This window comes from Ceratotherium simum, chromosome 5, assembly GCF_057802395.1.
Source record: "Ceratotherium simum simum isolate JZ-2026a chromosome 5, ASM5780239v1, whole genome shotgun sequence".
In the NCBI taxonomy this organism is placed as follows: domain Eukaryota; kingdom Metazoa; phylum Chordata; class Mammalia; order Perissodactyla; family Rhinocerotidae; genus Ceratotherium; species Ceratotherium simum.
The window spans coordinates 68,138,182-68,152,516 of record NC_141904.1 but is presented as its reverse complement, the minus strand read 5'-3'; the positions used below and the strand labels follow the sequence as shown (position 1 = coordinate 68,152,516).

The window sequence follows — 14,335 nt, the reverse complement described above, 5'->3', positions numbered from 1 at the left end:
ATGCATTCAACTGAATCAGTGATTTCTTAAAGCCAGCCCATGATGGAAATATTTTTTGCATTAATTATTCAGACTCTAAGATAAATAAAAAGTTATGAAAAGTATCACCGGTGTTCCCCATACCTAGCTTAAGAAATAAAACATTACCAACTTTGCTGAAAGCCCCTGCCTATGCACTAGCTCCTCTCCCCGCTATCCTGAATTTGATGATAAGTTTCATGATAAATTGTATTTTCCTGGTCTGAAGCCAAATATGATAAAATAAGCTAAGGTAGTAGATTTCCCATAAATCTAAATATGTTTTCATAAAGCTAGATCAACCTAAAGAATGTTCCTATGGTATTCTGAGCTTCTGTTATTTTTTGGATGTTGAAATATGCTTTGTATTATGACATGATAGTGGAAGCTTCTTATTTTTCTTTTTTGGGGTTTTTGTACTATGATTACCTGGAAAAATCATGTTGATTTTCACACTTTTTTTTTTTTTTTACTTCAGTATACATCATGAAATCCAAAGTGTGGTAATAACATGTCCTACATTTTTATTTTTTAAGAATCTTTTTTTATATGACTGGATGGTGATTGTGGATGGTAGCTGTTCCTTACTCAGTAAATAAACTAAGGTTGTTGACAACCCCCAATTTGTTTTTTGCATTTTGCCCTGAAATCTGGTTTAGAATTTCTTTCATACTACCAGAAATCATATTTTTAAAACCCAGGCAGGAGGTAGCGTAATGGTGATTTGTCCAGGAGCATAGCTGGTGTGGAAAAGTGCACAGAAATCCTACAGAAAAACATAGAAACGAGTTTCCTGGAAAAACTGTGACATGAGTGCTTGTGTCCATGGAAATGGAGAAAAAGACAAACATGAACTAGCAAGCAATAGGAAAAAAATGCATATTAGTAATTAAGCAGGGGTCAGAAAATAGAGAAATTTTAATCTCATATTATGTAGAAAAAATAGCTCAACATAAATCACAAAGAATTATATTATCACTGTAAACATTTCAAACTATATGAAAGAATAGAGTGAAAAATAAAAATTACCCTCCACCAACCTTCTTCTCTCACCTCTACCCCCAATTCACTGCCTTTCGGAGAGAAAAATAAGGATGATAAGTTGTTTGGTCACTTACTTTTTTTTCACTTGCAGAGCTTTCCTTGGGTATATAAAAATCTACTTGATTTCTTTCAGCTTCCAGAATTTAGTTATCCAGTCTCTTATTAAGCATTTAGGCTGTTTCCAATTATTCACAATAAAATTTAGTCTGCAGTTACCATCCTTGAACTTCCATCTTTGTGCACATGTAGTGTTTATGTAGCGTAACTACTTAGCAAAAGCATATGTCTTTGGAGAATTTAAGAAGTACCATTTATTTAGTAGCTAGATTTGTGTACTGGTTCTTTGATACTAATATCGGGTCTATTTTTGGTCTCAAACTACCAGGGGAGAGAACTCTGTCTTCCCGTCTGTGCAGGCATTCATAAGGCCGCCCTATCTTTTCCAAGCAGGTTCCTGAGATGCCGGAATAGCCTGCTGCTTGTTCACGAGTTTCAGCACTAACTTAGACGACTATCTTGAGAGGGTCCCGTAATCACTCGGCCTTACTTTCCCTTAACTACTTGCATGTTTAAAACTCTTATCAAGTTTTTAATTATTCACTTAATTTTTTTCCTCCCAACAGTATAGTGAGTTCATAATAGTCTTTGTTATTATTCCAATTAAGTACTTGTTGTCACTCCAGTTTAATTAAAGAAATGATAAAGCAAAAGCACCCAGCAGAGAGTTAAGTGAACTGACGGAGGTCACTGAGTGGAATATAGTTCTTTGGGGGTCTTGCAAATGGGGTTGTCACACACACACACACACACACACACACACACCCATACAGTGAAATCTGTTACCTCTCGGAAGATAGCCTCCTCTTTTACGAAAACAGGACTGTTGGTGATACATCCCAAAAGACGCCACCATCAACCCTCTAGGTTGCCTGTGTTGACTGCAATTTTGGTCACTGAAGAATAGAACCAAAGACAGCATTTGATTCTGTTTGGATATTTGGTCACTACAGAAGCCTCTGGAAATACGGAGGACCTCTTTTGGTATCGAGGTCATTGTCTCTCCCATCAGCATGTATGGCTCACGCACTGGAACATGGCACGTGGAGCCCCTCAGTCATGGACACCGAGGTGCGCGGTCACTGAGCAGTTAATATACAATGAGAAGAGATTCCCTACAGTGGTAGCACGTTACAAGGAGGTGCATCACTCTTATTCTTAGCGCAAACCATTATAAATATCCAAACGCCAACAATGAAGATAGGTCTGGTAAGTTATGACATTGTTACAGTGGACAGTGATCACCTGAATAAAAGAGATTAGATGAAAAAGTGCACTGCATTTCAGGGCTTCTCCAAGGGAGAGGGGGCATATCTGAATCACCCAAGGAAATTTTTCAAACTATCTAGCCATGTCCTCCAGCCCCCAAGTCCCCCGGCTCACCCTCATTCCTGGCCCAGATTCTGATACAGTGCACTGGAGATGGTGAATGTGGTCTTGGGCAAGTTGGATGTGAGAATTAAGGAGATCAGGGGATACAAAATGATTTTGCAAAGTGTTATAAAAATATAAGAAACTATCAGTTTTTTTAATTGTAGTGTTTTTGAAGAAGAAAAATACCATATAGTTTTGATCTCAAGAAGTTTCCTATCTTTTGAAATGTAGCATTAACCCTGTAGCAGGCACTGGGCTACATATTTGACATGTATTGTCTCATTGATTCCTGAGCTAAGCATTAGGGTCCTATGGATTTGGGGGGTAAGACTTTCTCCTGGTTACTCTCCCCCAGAATGCAGGGAGCAGCTCAGAAACACAGGCTGCCCCTGCATGGAGGAAAGAAAACATTTAAGGTGAAGGCACTTAGTTTTCCCTTTATGAACTTCAAAAATAAACCTTTGTCTTTTCTTCAGGTATAAAACCTGGATGATATGTACTATGTATGTGACTCACGTGTGTATAGGTGACCCATAATTTATTTATGCACCATAATTCATTTAACCAATTCTCTATATCCATGTGAGTCCAAACTCCCCCAGGTCGCTGGGGGACTGTTCCAGGCCGGGGGTTCTTATCTGCTGCTGTAAATTATCTTCAGCAAACACATGGGCCTCTTTGGTAATGCAGCCCAGATGTGAGCATTTGAAAAGCTTGATAGTGAGCAAGCAAGCATTTAAATCGGAGAACAGAGACTTGGCCTGACCTCACTGGAAAAGCTCCCATTCTCTCAGGGGAGGATAAGCAGAGGTGGCTCAGGCTGGTACCACCCAGCTCCACACAAAGCCAGGATCTCAGTGTCTTTCACCCCCCTTATTCTTCTGAATACCTCTTGCTATTTTTTTTTTCTTTGTAGTCTTCTCTCTCCTCATCCCTTCTTTTCCTCCTCCTCTTTCCAAGGCACCTTTGCTATGCCCTAGGACTGTAAGTGCCCACTCAGAGGTACCCCTAAGCATTGTCTGTGACAATCGGGGCTGAGAACTCACTGCGTTCGTGGGGGGTTCTTGTAGGAAATGTGGGGGGAAGCTGCTACCTTTCTGTCAAAGTTGCTGCAAACACGGAGCCTTGGAAAGACTGCTGAATGCTTTTTCAGCACTCCCTGGCCTGGTTTGGAACATTGGGCCTTTAGAAAGAGTTTAACTAAAGGAAGCATCATGACTACAACCCATGTGTCCCATCATTCCACCAGATTTTTTTTTTTTTTTTTTTTGCTGAGGAAGATTAGCCCTGAGCTAACATCTGTGCTAAATTTCCTCTATTTTGTATGTGGGGCACTGCCACAGCATGGCTGATGAGTAGAGTAGGTCCGCACCCAGGATCCAACCCGTGAACCTGGGCCCCCGAAGCAGAGCACATGTAACTTTAACCAGTCGGCCACAGGGCTGGCCCCCAGATTTTTTTTTTTTAAGAGAGCCAAATATATGGAATACAACACAACAGGTAAAGCTGTGATGAAGAAAGAGATTTACTGATGTGGAAAGATGCTCCCAAAATATTCTAGGGAAAAGAAGCAGACCACGAAACAATATGTGCTATATGATCACATTTCTGTAAAATATTTATATAGATAGAGAAAAGTTGAAAATGTTAACTATAGTTAATCTCTGGGTAGAATGACTGTGGGAATGATTTTCATTTCTTTTTGCTTGTCTATATATTTTTTTCCTACAGTGAATGTATTACTTGAGCAACTTTTTTTTTATGCAAGTGTAAGGAGTGATAAAGGGCAGAAGAGTTAAACTGTTTGTGACTGGATAGCCAGGAGTTGTTTTAAAGCTATCAAAGAGTAGGTGATTTACAATAAGGAGAGGACAGGAAAATTTATCTCTTCACGGAGGAATGTGATTAAAAAGCCCAGAGAAATAACTGATTCCTCCTACTGTAGGCTCCATGGAGGCTATTTGAGGGGGATGTGGGAGTCAGCCATAGCCCTTTGCCCACCCACCACACTCCCATCTGAATGTGCAGTATTTCAGAACCTGAGGAATGCGGCTGTCAGTTGCCTTAATATCAACCGTGACCTCCAAAGTGGCCCAACCCATTCTGAACTTCCAGACAGTTGGTTAGCGGCCTCCATCTTTGAGGATCCAACATCCTAGTTCATATGAGAGTTCTAGAAAGACACAGAATGCTTCAAAACTGCTCAATCGTGATTCCAGTTTGTTACAGGATTATTTCTCAGTGTGCTCCTTGATCAAATATCAGACATCGTTTATGGGAATCTGCTCTCTCTTCTCTGTAATCTGTCCTCAGGGTGACATCAAAAGGGCAGAGGCAAGAATTAGTATTATGAAGGGTGAAAAAAGCTGTAGGGTGCAGAAGTTAAAAGCTTGGCCTTAGTGCAGGGTTTCTCAGTAGCGGCACTATTGACAGTTTGGGCCAGGTAATTCTTTGTTCTGGGGAGCTATGCTGTGCTGTAGAAGTTTAGCAGTGGCCTCCACTCACTAGGCACTAGTAACACCCGCCAGGTCAAGACAATCAGAAAATGTCTTCAACATTGCCAAATGCACCCCACCCACCCGTTGAGAACCAGTGCATTAGCATCATTGTTGCGTTCAAATCCCAACTCTTCCATTATTGGCTGTGTGGCTCTTGGCACCCTCTCTGGGCCTGTTTCCTTACCTATGAGGTGGAGCTGGAGCTGGTGGTAGTACAAGGGGTTGTTGGAGGATTATACATGTTAGCGTGTAATGGAGACTCTCAATAAATGCTAACTATTGTTATGATATAAATAACAGAGACACCTCAATCACATGTTCAGTGGGTAAAAAATTCCATAATGTGATATATGGCCTTTGAATCTGGAAGGTTAGGGACTGTCTGGCTTAGGTCTGACCTATTCACTTTCGCGCTACGTGGCGGATCTCATCGTTTGTCTTTATCATTCACCATGCCCAGCCATCAGCTCCCTATTCAGCTTACCTCTGCTGCCTCCCCTCCTGCCTCCTTCTCCCAGTATGTATCCCTGCTTTCCTCGTGGAGGACGGGACAGGCCGTTTTGCTGTTTTGAGGTGAGAAGCAAGTACTTCACCAAGTGAAGCATGTAATTCACCACGTGACCCTGACACTTCTGCCTAGGGCAGAAGTCTCCCTCCCCATTCGGACAGGTCACAGCAAGGCCCTTCCCCTCCTGGGCCTCCAGCCCTTCCCTGGAGAACTCGGAAAGAGTCACACTGTGGGAGAGGAACAACAGGGCAGGTTTCTACAGGCTTACCTGGAGGGGCGTCTCTGGTTCTCCTGGTGACGCCTGGAAATTCGGAAGTGAGAAAGAGTTTCCTGGCAGGAGAACACATTGTAGAAGCAAATAGTGCTTCCCTTGGGGAATTCTCCAAGACTGCACCCCTCCCAGAGATGAAAGGAAACATATGGGACTCCCACGAGCAGTGCATAATAGCTTGGAAAAAGTGATGTCCTTGGAGAAAGTGAAATACACTGAAATTACACTGCTGTCTTCAGCGTGCATTATAAACTGAGACTATGACGTTGTAGGGTCATTACAAGCCATAAACAGAGATCTCCCTGCTCAGAATATGGATTAAGATCTGATAGAAACTACTTAGGCCGGTGGCTGCAGTGAGTGCCTAAAATTACCCACAGTAACTGAATGAAACCCAGAATGAGGCGTTTTGATTTAGCCCTCACTGGATGCCAGTCACCAACTCATTATTGTTCAGAATGAGAAATAATTGGCAGCTCTTGCCCAATTCTCCTTCTTTGAAGATATAACTCAGACATAGCAAGGCCCTGGAAAACAAAGAAATATGCTCAGTTGAGGAGAAAAAGTTGTAACTTGTCAAAAGAACATTCGTTTCACAGTATTTTCCCATTCGGTGTCAAAGTGGACACTTTTGTAGCATTTTGCTTCCTTGAGAGAAGGAGCTTAGATAAGATACCTGGAATTTTTATTCTTGTTTTTATAGTTAAAATTTTAAAGAGGTTCCCAATGAAGTCAATGCCTTTTATTATAGTCCAGTAGGTAGAGGAATAATAATAATACAGTAATAATCACCACCACTTACTGGCTGCTGAACTACGTGCCACCCATTGGGTTGAGCACGTTTAAAACGTCTCTCATCTCTCTGGTGGGTGGGACAAGTGAGGCAAGAGAGGAACAGAGAGGCCGAGCAGCTGGCCCAGGGCCCCAGGAGGCATCATATTGGAGCCATGGTTCAAACTTGTGTCTCCTCAACTCCATGGTGTTGACTTTGACCGTGATGAATAAATGTGCCACAAGATGAAAATATTGGCACCTACGTGTAAGTGACTGTAAAGGCCAGCCCATTCCAAACAACCCGAGTGTTCTGCTTTTTGACACGCTTGTGTTGTCATCTGGCTGACAGGCCTGCCTCCCCTCCACGCTGTCTTTGTCAAGTTGTTGAGGTGTGATGTTCTGTTATCACTGATGAGTGGTTAGGCGAACACTTGTCCCATCAAGAAGGGAAAAAAAGTGCTCATGGGAGGAGCACGAAAAGTGGATACAAAACCACCCCAAGCAAATCCTCTTCTCAAGAAATGATACTTGTTAGGCTGTATGAGGTTTGTTTTCAAAATATACGCCTAGTCAAAAAGCCTGGGTTCATTTTGAGGCTAAAAATTTAAGCATGGGCTTCAACTTCTCAAAATCTTAGTGAAATCACTCACAGTAAGCATGCAGAAAGGAAACAGTATCCTTTTGCCAAAAAAGGGCTGAAACAAAAGGTCTTTATGAGTCTGGGATAGTCCGTTTCATGTCATTAAGAAGCCCTAGATTTTCTTTTCAGTTCACGGTACGTGTTGATAGGTGTGCCTGGAGAGCCATTCTCCCGAAGGACCATATGTACTTTTCATACACACCATAAATATGAAGTCGTTACAATGGCCCCCTTGAGGGAGAGATGAGATCGTGGATTCAGAAAGCGGGTAATCGGATGCCTAGGCAGAAAGGGAGAAGGCAACAGGGCAGGTCGCCAGAAAGTAGTGGGAAACAAGATAGGGACCTGTTTACTGGAACTAGGGTATCTTTAGGGCTCTGGGCTTCACAAACAAGGTGAACCCAGTTTGTAGTACAAAGGTATCTGTTCAGAGTTGGACAAGCCACAAATTGATTTGGTGCAGAGCCACCCAGCTCCCTGCATATGGTTTCTTAAATCCTCAAAGACTAGCAAGAGAATTGGTCTGGCTAATATGTCCTCTCCCTGGAATGCCCTTCCTACCTTTGTTACCTGGTGAACTCATGCATTCTTTAAGACTCAGCTCAATTGTCTGAGGGGACACTTAGTGTCTTGTGACAGTCCTATGAATTTCAGTTTGGCAGCCTTTTCCCTCTTGATTCATAAACTGAGTTAATTGCATCCCTCTTGGGCCCCATGGCATTGCGTACATGTTATATTCATTGTAATTGTTATTGTAGGAAAGCATTATATTATATTGGTTTGGAATATGAACTTTGAAGTCTGACAGGTCTTAGTTCATATCACGGTTCCACCACTTCCTACCTGTATGGCTTGGGGAAGATGACTTTACATCTCTATATCTCAGTTTTCTCATCTGTAAAACGGGTTCATAAATTGCTATCTACAGCATCTGGTTGTCCTGAAGATTAAATGCAATGATGCATGTTGAGTCCTTTGTGTTGTCCCTAGCACATGGGAAGCCCTCTATTAATTTGGATTCTTTGGTTACCAGTGGAACCAACAGAAACCAATTGTGGCTACCTAACAGAATTGAAGGAAAACTGAACTAACAAGCCTCAGAAAAGATAGAAATCCAGGCTTCTGCAGGGATCTAGGGAGCAGAAACCAGTGGACAATTTCATCAGGGTACCGCTGGCAGAACAATGGGCTCCAACCATCTTTGATCTTTAGGTATTCTAATCTTATTTATATTCCAGGGTGAAGGAATCTGACTGGTGTAGCTTGGGTCACATGGCCACACCGTGGACAGGGAGTTCTAGCTGAGAGGAAGGAATGTGCTCTACCGTTTTACGTGCAGCCATCGACCATTAAGGCTTTAGCATATATAACTCCTGCTGTAGACCACTGCAGCTTTATTTAGTAACACAAACACAGAATTTAAAAAAAAAAAAATGTTTTGGAAACCAGGGGAAAATTTGAGGACTGGATTTTAAATATTAAGAAATTATTATGACTTTAATGTGAAAATTCATTGAGGTTATGCTTTTAATATGATCTCTCTCTGTTAGACGTATATACTGAAGTAATTAAAAGTGAACGGAAAAGAGAATCACCGAATCTTGGCGTAGAAAACAGACCCTGAGTTCTACTAATCTGATTTGGGACTCTTGTAGGGCAGGGAGGTCACTTCCTCTGGGAAAACTTTTCCCTTCGAGACTACTCCAACTTGTAAAAAGGTGTTTCATAGGTTAATCCAGAATCTATCACCTTATTTTTGTCCACTGCTTTTGGTTCTGCTTTTGAAGCAATAGAGAACAAATGTACTTCTTTATAGGTTAACGTCTTGGGGAATATTGCACTAGTCTTGTTTCTCTGCCTATTTTGTAACATGGTTGAGCTGCATGCAGTTATTGAAGGCTTAGCTTCCTGCCTAAGTGCTGGTTGAGTGAACTAGAAGAGACAGCCCAGGAGGAGGTTCTGCTTAAGAGCGTTGTCCACAGAGTCAAAGGGACCCAAATCAAGACCTAGCCCTGCCATATAGGCGGATCTCTAAAACTCAGTTTCTGCATCTGTGAAATGGGGGTAATGATAGATGTCTCTTACACAGGGTTGTTGTGAGAATTAAATGAAAGAACACATGGAAAGTACTTAGCGCATGGCCCAACACAAAGTAAGAGCTCAGGAAACATTAGCTGTGACATTGCTGCTGCCCTTTCGGGCTGCCCGCTGGAAACCCGCCCACGTTATCTTTGTTGACGGGGATAAAAATACATGCAAAAGCAAAGAAAGCAGGAAACCAGTCCCACCACCTAGCTGAACTGGAAGGTCCTTCAGGATGCAAGGAGACTTAGTAACATGGGTCATCCCAGCTCCACAGCAGCCGCCAGCCTCGGGGCCTCCTCGCTTTGTGTCCACCATCGCTGTGACTCGCTGCTCTCTGCTTCCGCTCCATCAGCCCCTGCTCTTGACTCGTGTCGTTTTTTCTCTGCCTCATGGCTTCTGCTTAGTGCCTCTCTCTGCCACCACTGTTTCCCTCTTGACCTGTTTCTCCATCTCTCCATCTAAGACATCATGTGTGATTGGTTTGTCCGTTCCTTACCCCTTATAAAGACCCTCTTTTGGGTTAAGTGCCCTTATTTTAAGGCCAGCTTACTCACTGGTGACTATCCTTGGTCTGTCCAGCAGTGCCAGGGTAGGAGAAACTAAACTGATGGGAGAATACCAGGATTATAACATATTCTGTCTTGGTGAAAGCCAAATTATGAATGTTTATCACATTACTCAAAAGAGACTTTCTTTACAGTGTTTTTTCCACCTGGATTTCTTTTTATTTTACAGAATCTCATTTTTTCCTAGCCTTCAAATATAGTTCAAATCTTGTCATGTCCTTGAAGCCTTTTTAACATAATGCAAAGTTTACCGAGCTACAAGTTAGAATTTCTTCAGTCCCTACCATGTACCAGGAACTGGACTAGGCACTTCGTGTATAATATATCTCATTTAAATCCCATAAAGGCATCATTATCCCCACTTTACAGACAAAGGATGTTTTTTTGTTTTGTTTTGTTTTTTTGGTAAGGAGATTTGCCCTGAGCTAATAACATCCAGTGGCAACATTCCTCGTTTTTTGCTTGTGGAAGATTCGCTCTAAGCTATCATCTGTGCCAATCTTCCTCTATTTTGTATGTGGCATGCCTCCACAGCACGGCTGACAAGTGGAGTAGGTCTGCACCCAGAGTCTGAACCCGCAAACCCCAGGCCACTGAAGTGAAATGCACAGAACTTGAACCACTCAGCCACAGGGCCAGCCCCTAGACAAAGGATTTTAGACTCAAAGCCTAAGTCACATCCCCCAGGCCACATAGGTTTAAATTCCAAAACATAGATTTTTATTAACAATTGTTAATATTTATTGAGTGGTTTACATATATTATCTCATTTAATCCTTCCAAAATCCTGTGAGGTAAGTGTAATCGTGACACCCATTTTAGAAAAGAAGCTAACTAATTTGCCTAAAGCCACATAGCTAATAAATGATGGAGGTGGGACTCTATATTCTAGATCTTTCTGATTCCAAAGCCTACTTTCCCCCCAACTCTTCATTTCCCTCCCTACATTAGTACTTAACCTTCCCTTCTCACAAACCTAACACTCATCAGTCTTCACTTATAAGTGAGATAAACCCTTGTAAGTAAAAATATAAAGGATTTATTCTCTTTCTGGAATTTCCCTTGATGATTCAACATTAGAGGTGGAATTTTTGAAATGATTTTACTATCTCAGTGATAACATCTTTCATGACATTTTTCAGTTTTACCTACTTATCACATGTTTTGTCGTTGTTGAAGAGGAGTGGGAGGGGAGAGCAACTGCCCCAGGACTATGATGATTTTGCAGAACTAAGGACAGGCTCACTGTGTCACTTTAGTTCTGGTTTATCTTGACTCTCACCAGTTTGAGAGCAAGTTCTCTTCCAGGACATGAGCTGTGAGCTGTCTTGGGGCATTATGTCTCTTCGTGCATTATTCATCAAGCAAGGTTCCAACACTTGAGAAAAACTTCTGGGCCTCAGCTGGCTCACTCATCCACCCCTGAGTGCCAGCCATCACCAGCCAGCTTCATCATTACGGGATTATGAAAACAGAGGTTGTTAGACTCCCCTCCCGTCCCTACATGGGGCTGTCAGAGCTCTACTAAGAGAGAGTCCTGCAATCTGTGGCCTCCCAGATTGAACAGCAAAGGCCCAGAAAGGTGGTGGGGGAGTGAGACCCAGAATACTCTGATTTGCATGAGAAAAGACCAAGATTAAGTACTACAGAGAGTTTGGCTTCCAGCCAAGGGAAAGCCCGGGGCCTGGAAGGATGAGAGCGGAGGAGGAGGGTGTGATTGAAACTCCTGGTACAGGAGGGCAAGGTAGGCGTGGGGCCCTCACACCCAGCCCAAGGCTGAAAACCACTGAGCCACAAGCAGGCCTCAAGGTTCAATTATATAGTGCTTACTCAGCCAACTTCTGCTTTCAACCCACAGAGCTCACCTGGGCTTTGTTTTGAAGCTGTCTGGGGTATTATGAACTCCCAGAATGTGTGTCAAAGAATGAGGAACACAGATCCAGTTGTATCTGCAGTTGGATTCCATTTTGGATTTCTCTTTAACCTACCTTTGACCACACAAAAACCTTCCGTAAGAGATTTTATCTGCATGTGTGTGTACATACACATACATCATACATACGTGTTGCAGATTTCTTTTCAGGGGAAGAAAAAGCACAACCATGCCCTAGTTCCTCAAAATTCTCTCTCTGCTTTTGGGGAACCTAAATGAGAAAATGAAACCATGCTGAGAGAAGGAACGAAATCTGAGGAAAAACCTCTGTACTGTGTTTCAGGTTTTACATTGAGAGCATATCGTTTTTAAAGGATAAAACCACCGTGGAGCTGTTTTTCCTGAATGCAAAGTCCTGTGTGCACAAGGTAAGGTGCCTGTTTGTTATGTTCAATGAATGATTCCAGAAGGACTGGAGTTGGAGGGAGCAACGGTGTTGTCTGTCTTTTCATGTTCACATGAAGAAAAATGGCCATAATCTTTTCCGTTGATGTTTTCTACCCCACCAAAAAAACAACAACAAAAAAAATGGCAGCTCTTCTCAAATTCTGAGTGAGGAAGACAGCCATCTGCAGAGGAATCATGCTCATATACAATCACCACTGCTTTAAATGCAGCTAATCGTCCACACAGAATGACCCACAAAGACGGATCAGTCAGATTGTGATGGGAACCTCACAAAAGTCAGGCCAGAAATCTTTTTAACAGAGTACGCCTTACATTTACCATAATTCGAAACCAGTATTATTGCGGAGCCTCTGCTCAGAATTACATGCTTTAAAGCAGTGTCTCGGTTATCTGTGATAAGGGACCAGTTTTTGCTTTACTATTCTTTATTTGTATCCAACGTGTAGAGGACACATTGCTTTTGTAAAAATCAATAAACATGAATTGCTAGAAAAACGATCCCATGCTTGGATGTTGCAGCCACGTCAAATTGCTATAAAAGTTTTAAATATTCTGAATTTTTATCTCATCTCCTTGCCGACTAGCATTGCTTTAAAGGCCTCCACTCTGCCCTCCTCAGACCATACCCTCAGCAAGGGCAGGGAATCTGTGGGCCAAGATATGCGCATCTGGAGCCTAGCTCCTCCCTTCTAGCTTATGGTCTCGGTGTTCAGGATCTCAGATCCCATGCCTGCTTCCACGACCAGTGGGAGCCCCTTCTGCCCATATACATCGCCCTAAATCAGAGAGGTGGCCAGGGGCAGCTGAATGGTGCCTGGCCTAGAAAGACAAAGGGGCAGGCTACAGGTTAGGACACCTACATTGGTACTCTTCCCCTAGGCCCCCAAAATATTAAAGGTGGCCCACTGCACACACACAACTTTAATTGGTGTAAGACTCAGAAAGAGCAGAGTTTTTGTTGGGTATTTTTAACAACTTTATTGAGATATAATTGACTGTACATATTTAAGGTGTACAATTTTATAAGTTTTAACATATATACATAATACCCATGAAATGATGCACCACAATCAAGACAGTGAATATACCAGGCAACTACAGATCTGCTTTTTCTCACAATAGATTAGATTACATTTTCTAGAGTTTTATGTAAATGGAATCATACAGTAGATAATCTTTTTGTCTTCTTTCAATAAACATAATTATTTTGAGATTCATCCATGTTATTGTGTGTATCATAGTTTATTCCTTTTTATTGCTGAGTAGTATTTCATTGTATGGCTATACCTTAAATTGTTTATCCATTCACCTGTGGTTTTTTGTTTTTTTTTCGATTTTTTTCCCAGCTTTACTGAGATATGATTGACATACAACATTGTGTAAATTTAAGGTGTATGATATGATGATTTGATACACGTGTGTATTGTGAAATGATGATCCATTCACCTGTCGATGGATATTTGGATTGTACTAATTTGGGGACTATTACAGATAAAACTACTATGAACATTCATGTACAAATCATTGTATGCACATATGCTTTCTTTTTGGGGGGTAAATACCTGGAAGTAGAATGGCTAGATCATATGGTACAGAAATTTAACTCTTGAAGGTCCTGCCAAACTGTTTTCCAAAGTGGTTGTGCTATTTTAAGTTCCCACCAGCAGTTATGAGTGTTCTAGTTCCCTCAGCACTTGGCATGGTTAATTTTTCTCATTTTAGCCATTCTGATAAGTGTGAAGTGGTATCTCATGGTGGTTTTAATTTGGATTTTCCTGATGACATATGATGTGTGCTTATTTACCATCAGTATATCTTCTTTATGTTTGAATCTTTTGCCCAATTTCTTTGGGCTGTTTGTTTTCTTGTATTGAGTTTTCAGAGTGTTTATATTCTGGATCCAAGTACTTTATTGGTTATAAGGATTGCAAATATTTTCTTCCTGTGGCTTGCTTTTCATTCTCTCAGTGTTTTTCAAAGACTTTTTTTTTCCCCCCCAAGGCTTTTATTTTGATGAAGTCCGTTTTATCAATTTGTTCTTTTATGGATTGTGCTTTTGATATTGTATCTCAGCAAACTTGGCCTAACTCAAGGTCACAAAAATTTTCTCATGTGCTTTCTTGTAGATGTTTTAGAGTTTTAGGTTTTACATTTAGGTC

The 14,335-nt window shown here is 41.7% G+C and overlaps 1 protein-coding gene across 5 annotated transcripts in view; it reads left to right on the top strand.

Moving 5' to 3' along the window:
• The window catches only part of FRMD4B (FERM domain containing 4B), a 312,466-nt gene that overhangs the window by 200,497 nt on the left and 97,634 nt on the right, over positions 1–14,335 (top strand). For all 5 annotated transcript variants that reach the window (XM_087431321.1, XM_087431319.1, XM_087431320.1 and 2 more), the window contains one exon: positions 12,052–12,136. In XM_087431321.1, the coding sequence (XP_087287447.1) occupies positions 12,052–12,136 (85 nt within the window). The remainder of the gene's footprint in view (positions 1–12,051; positions 12,137–14,335) is intronic.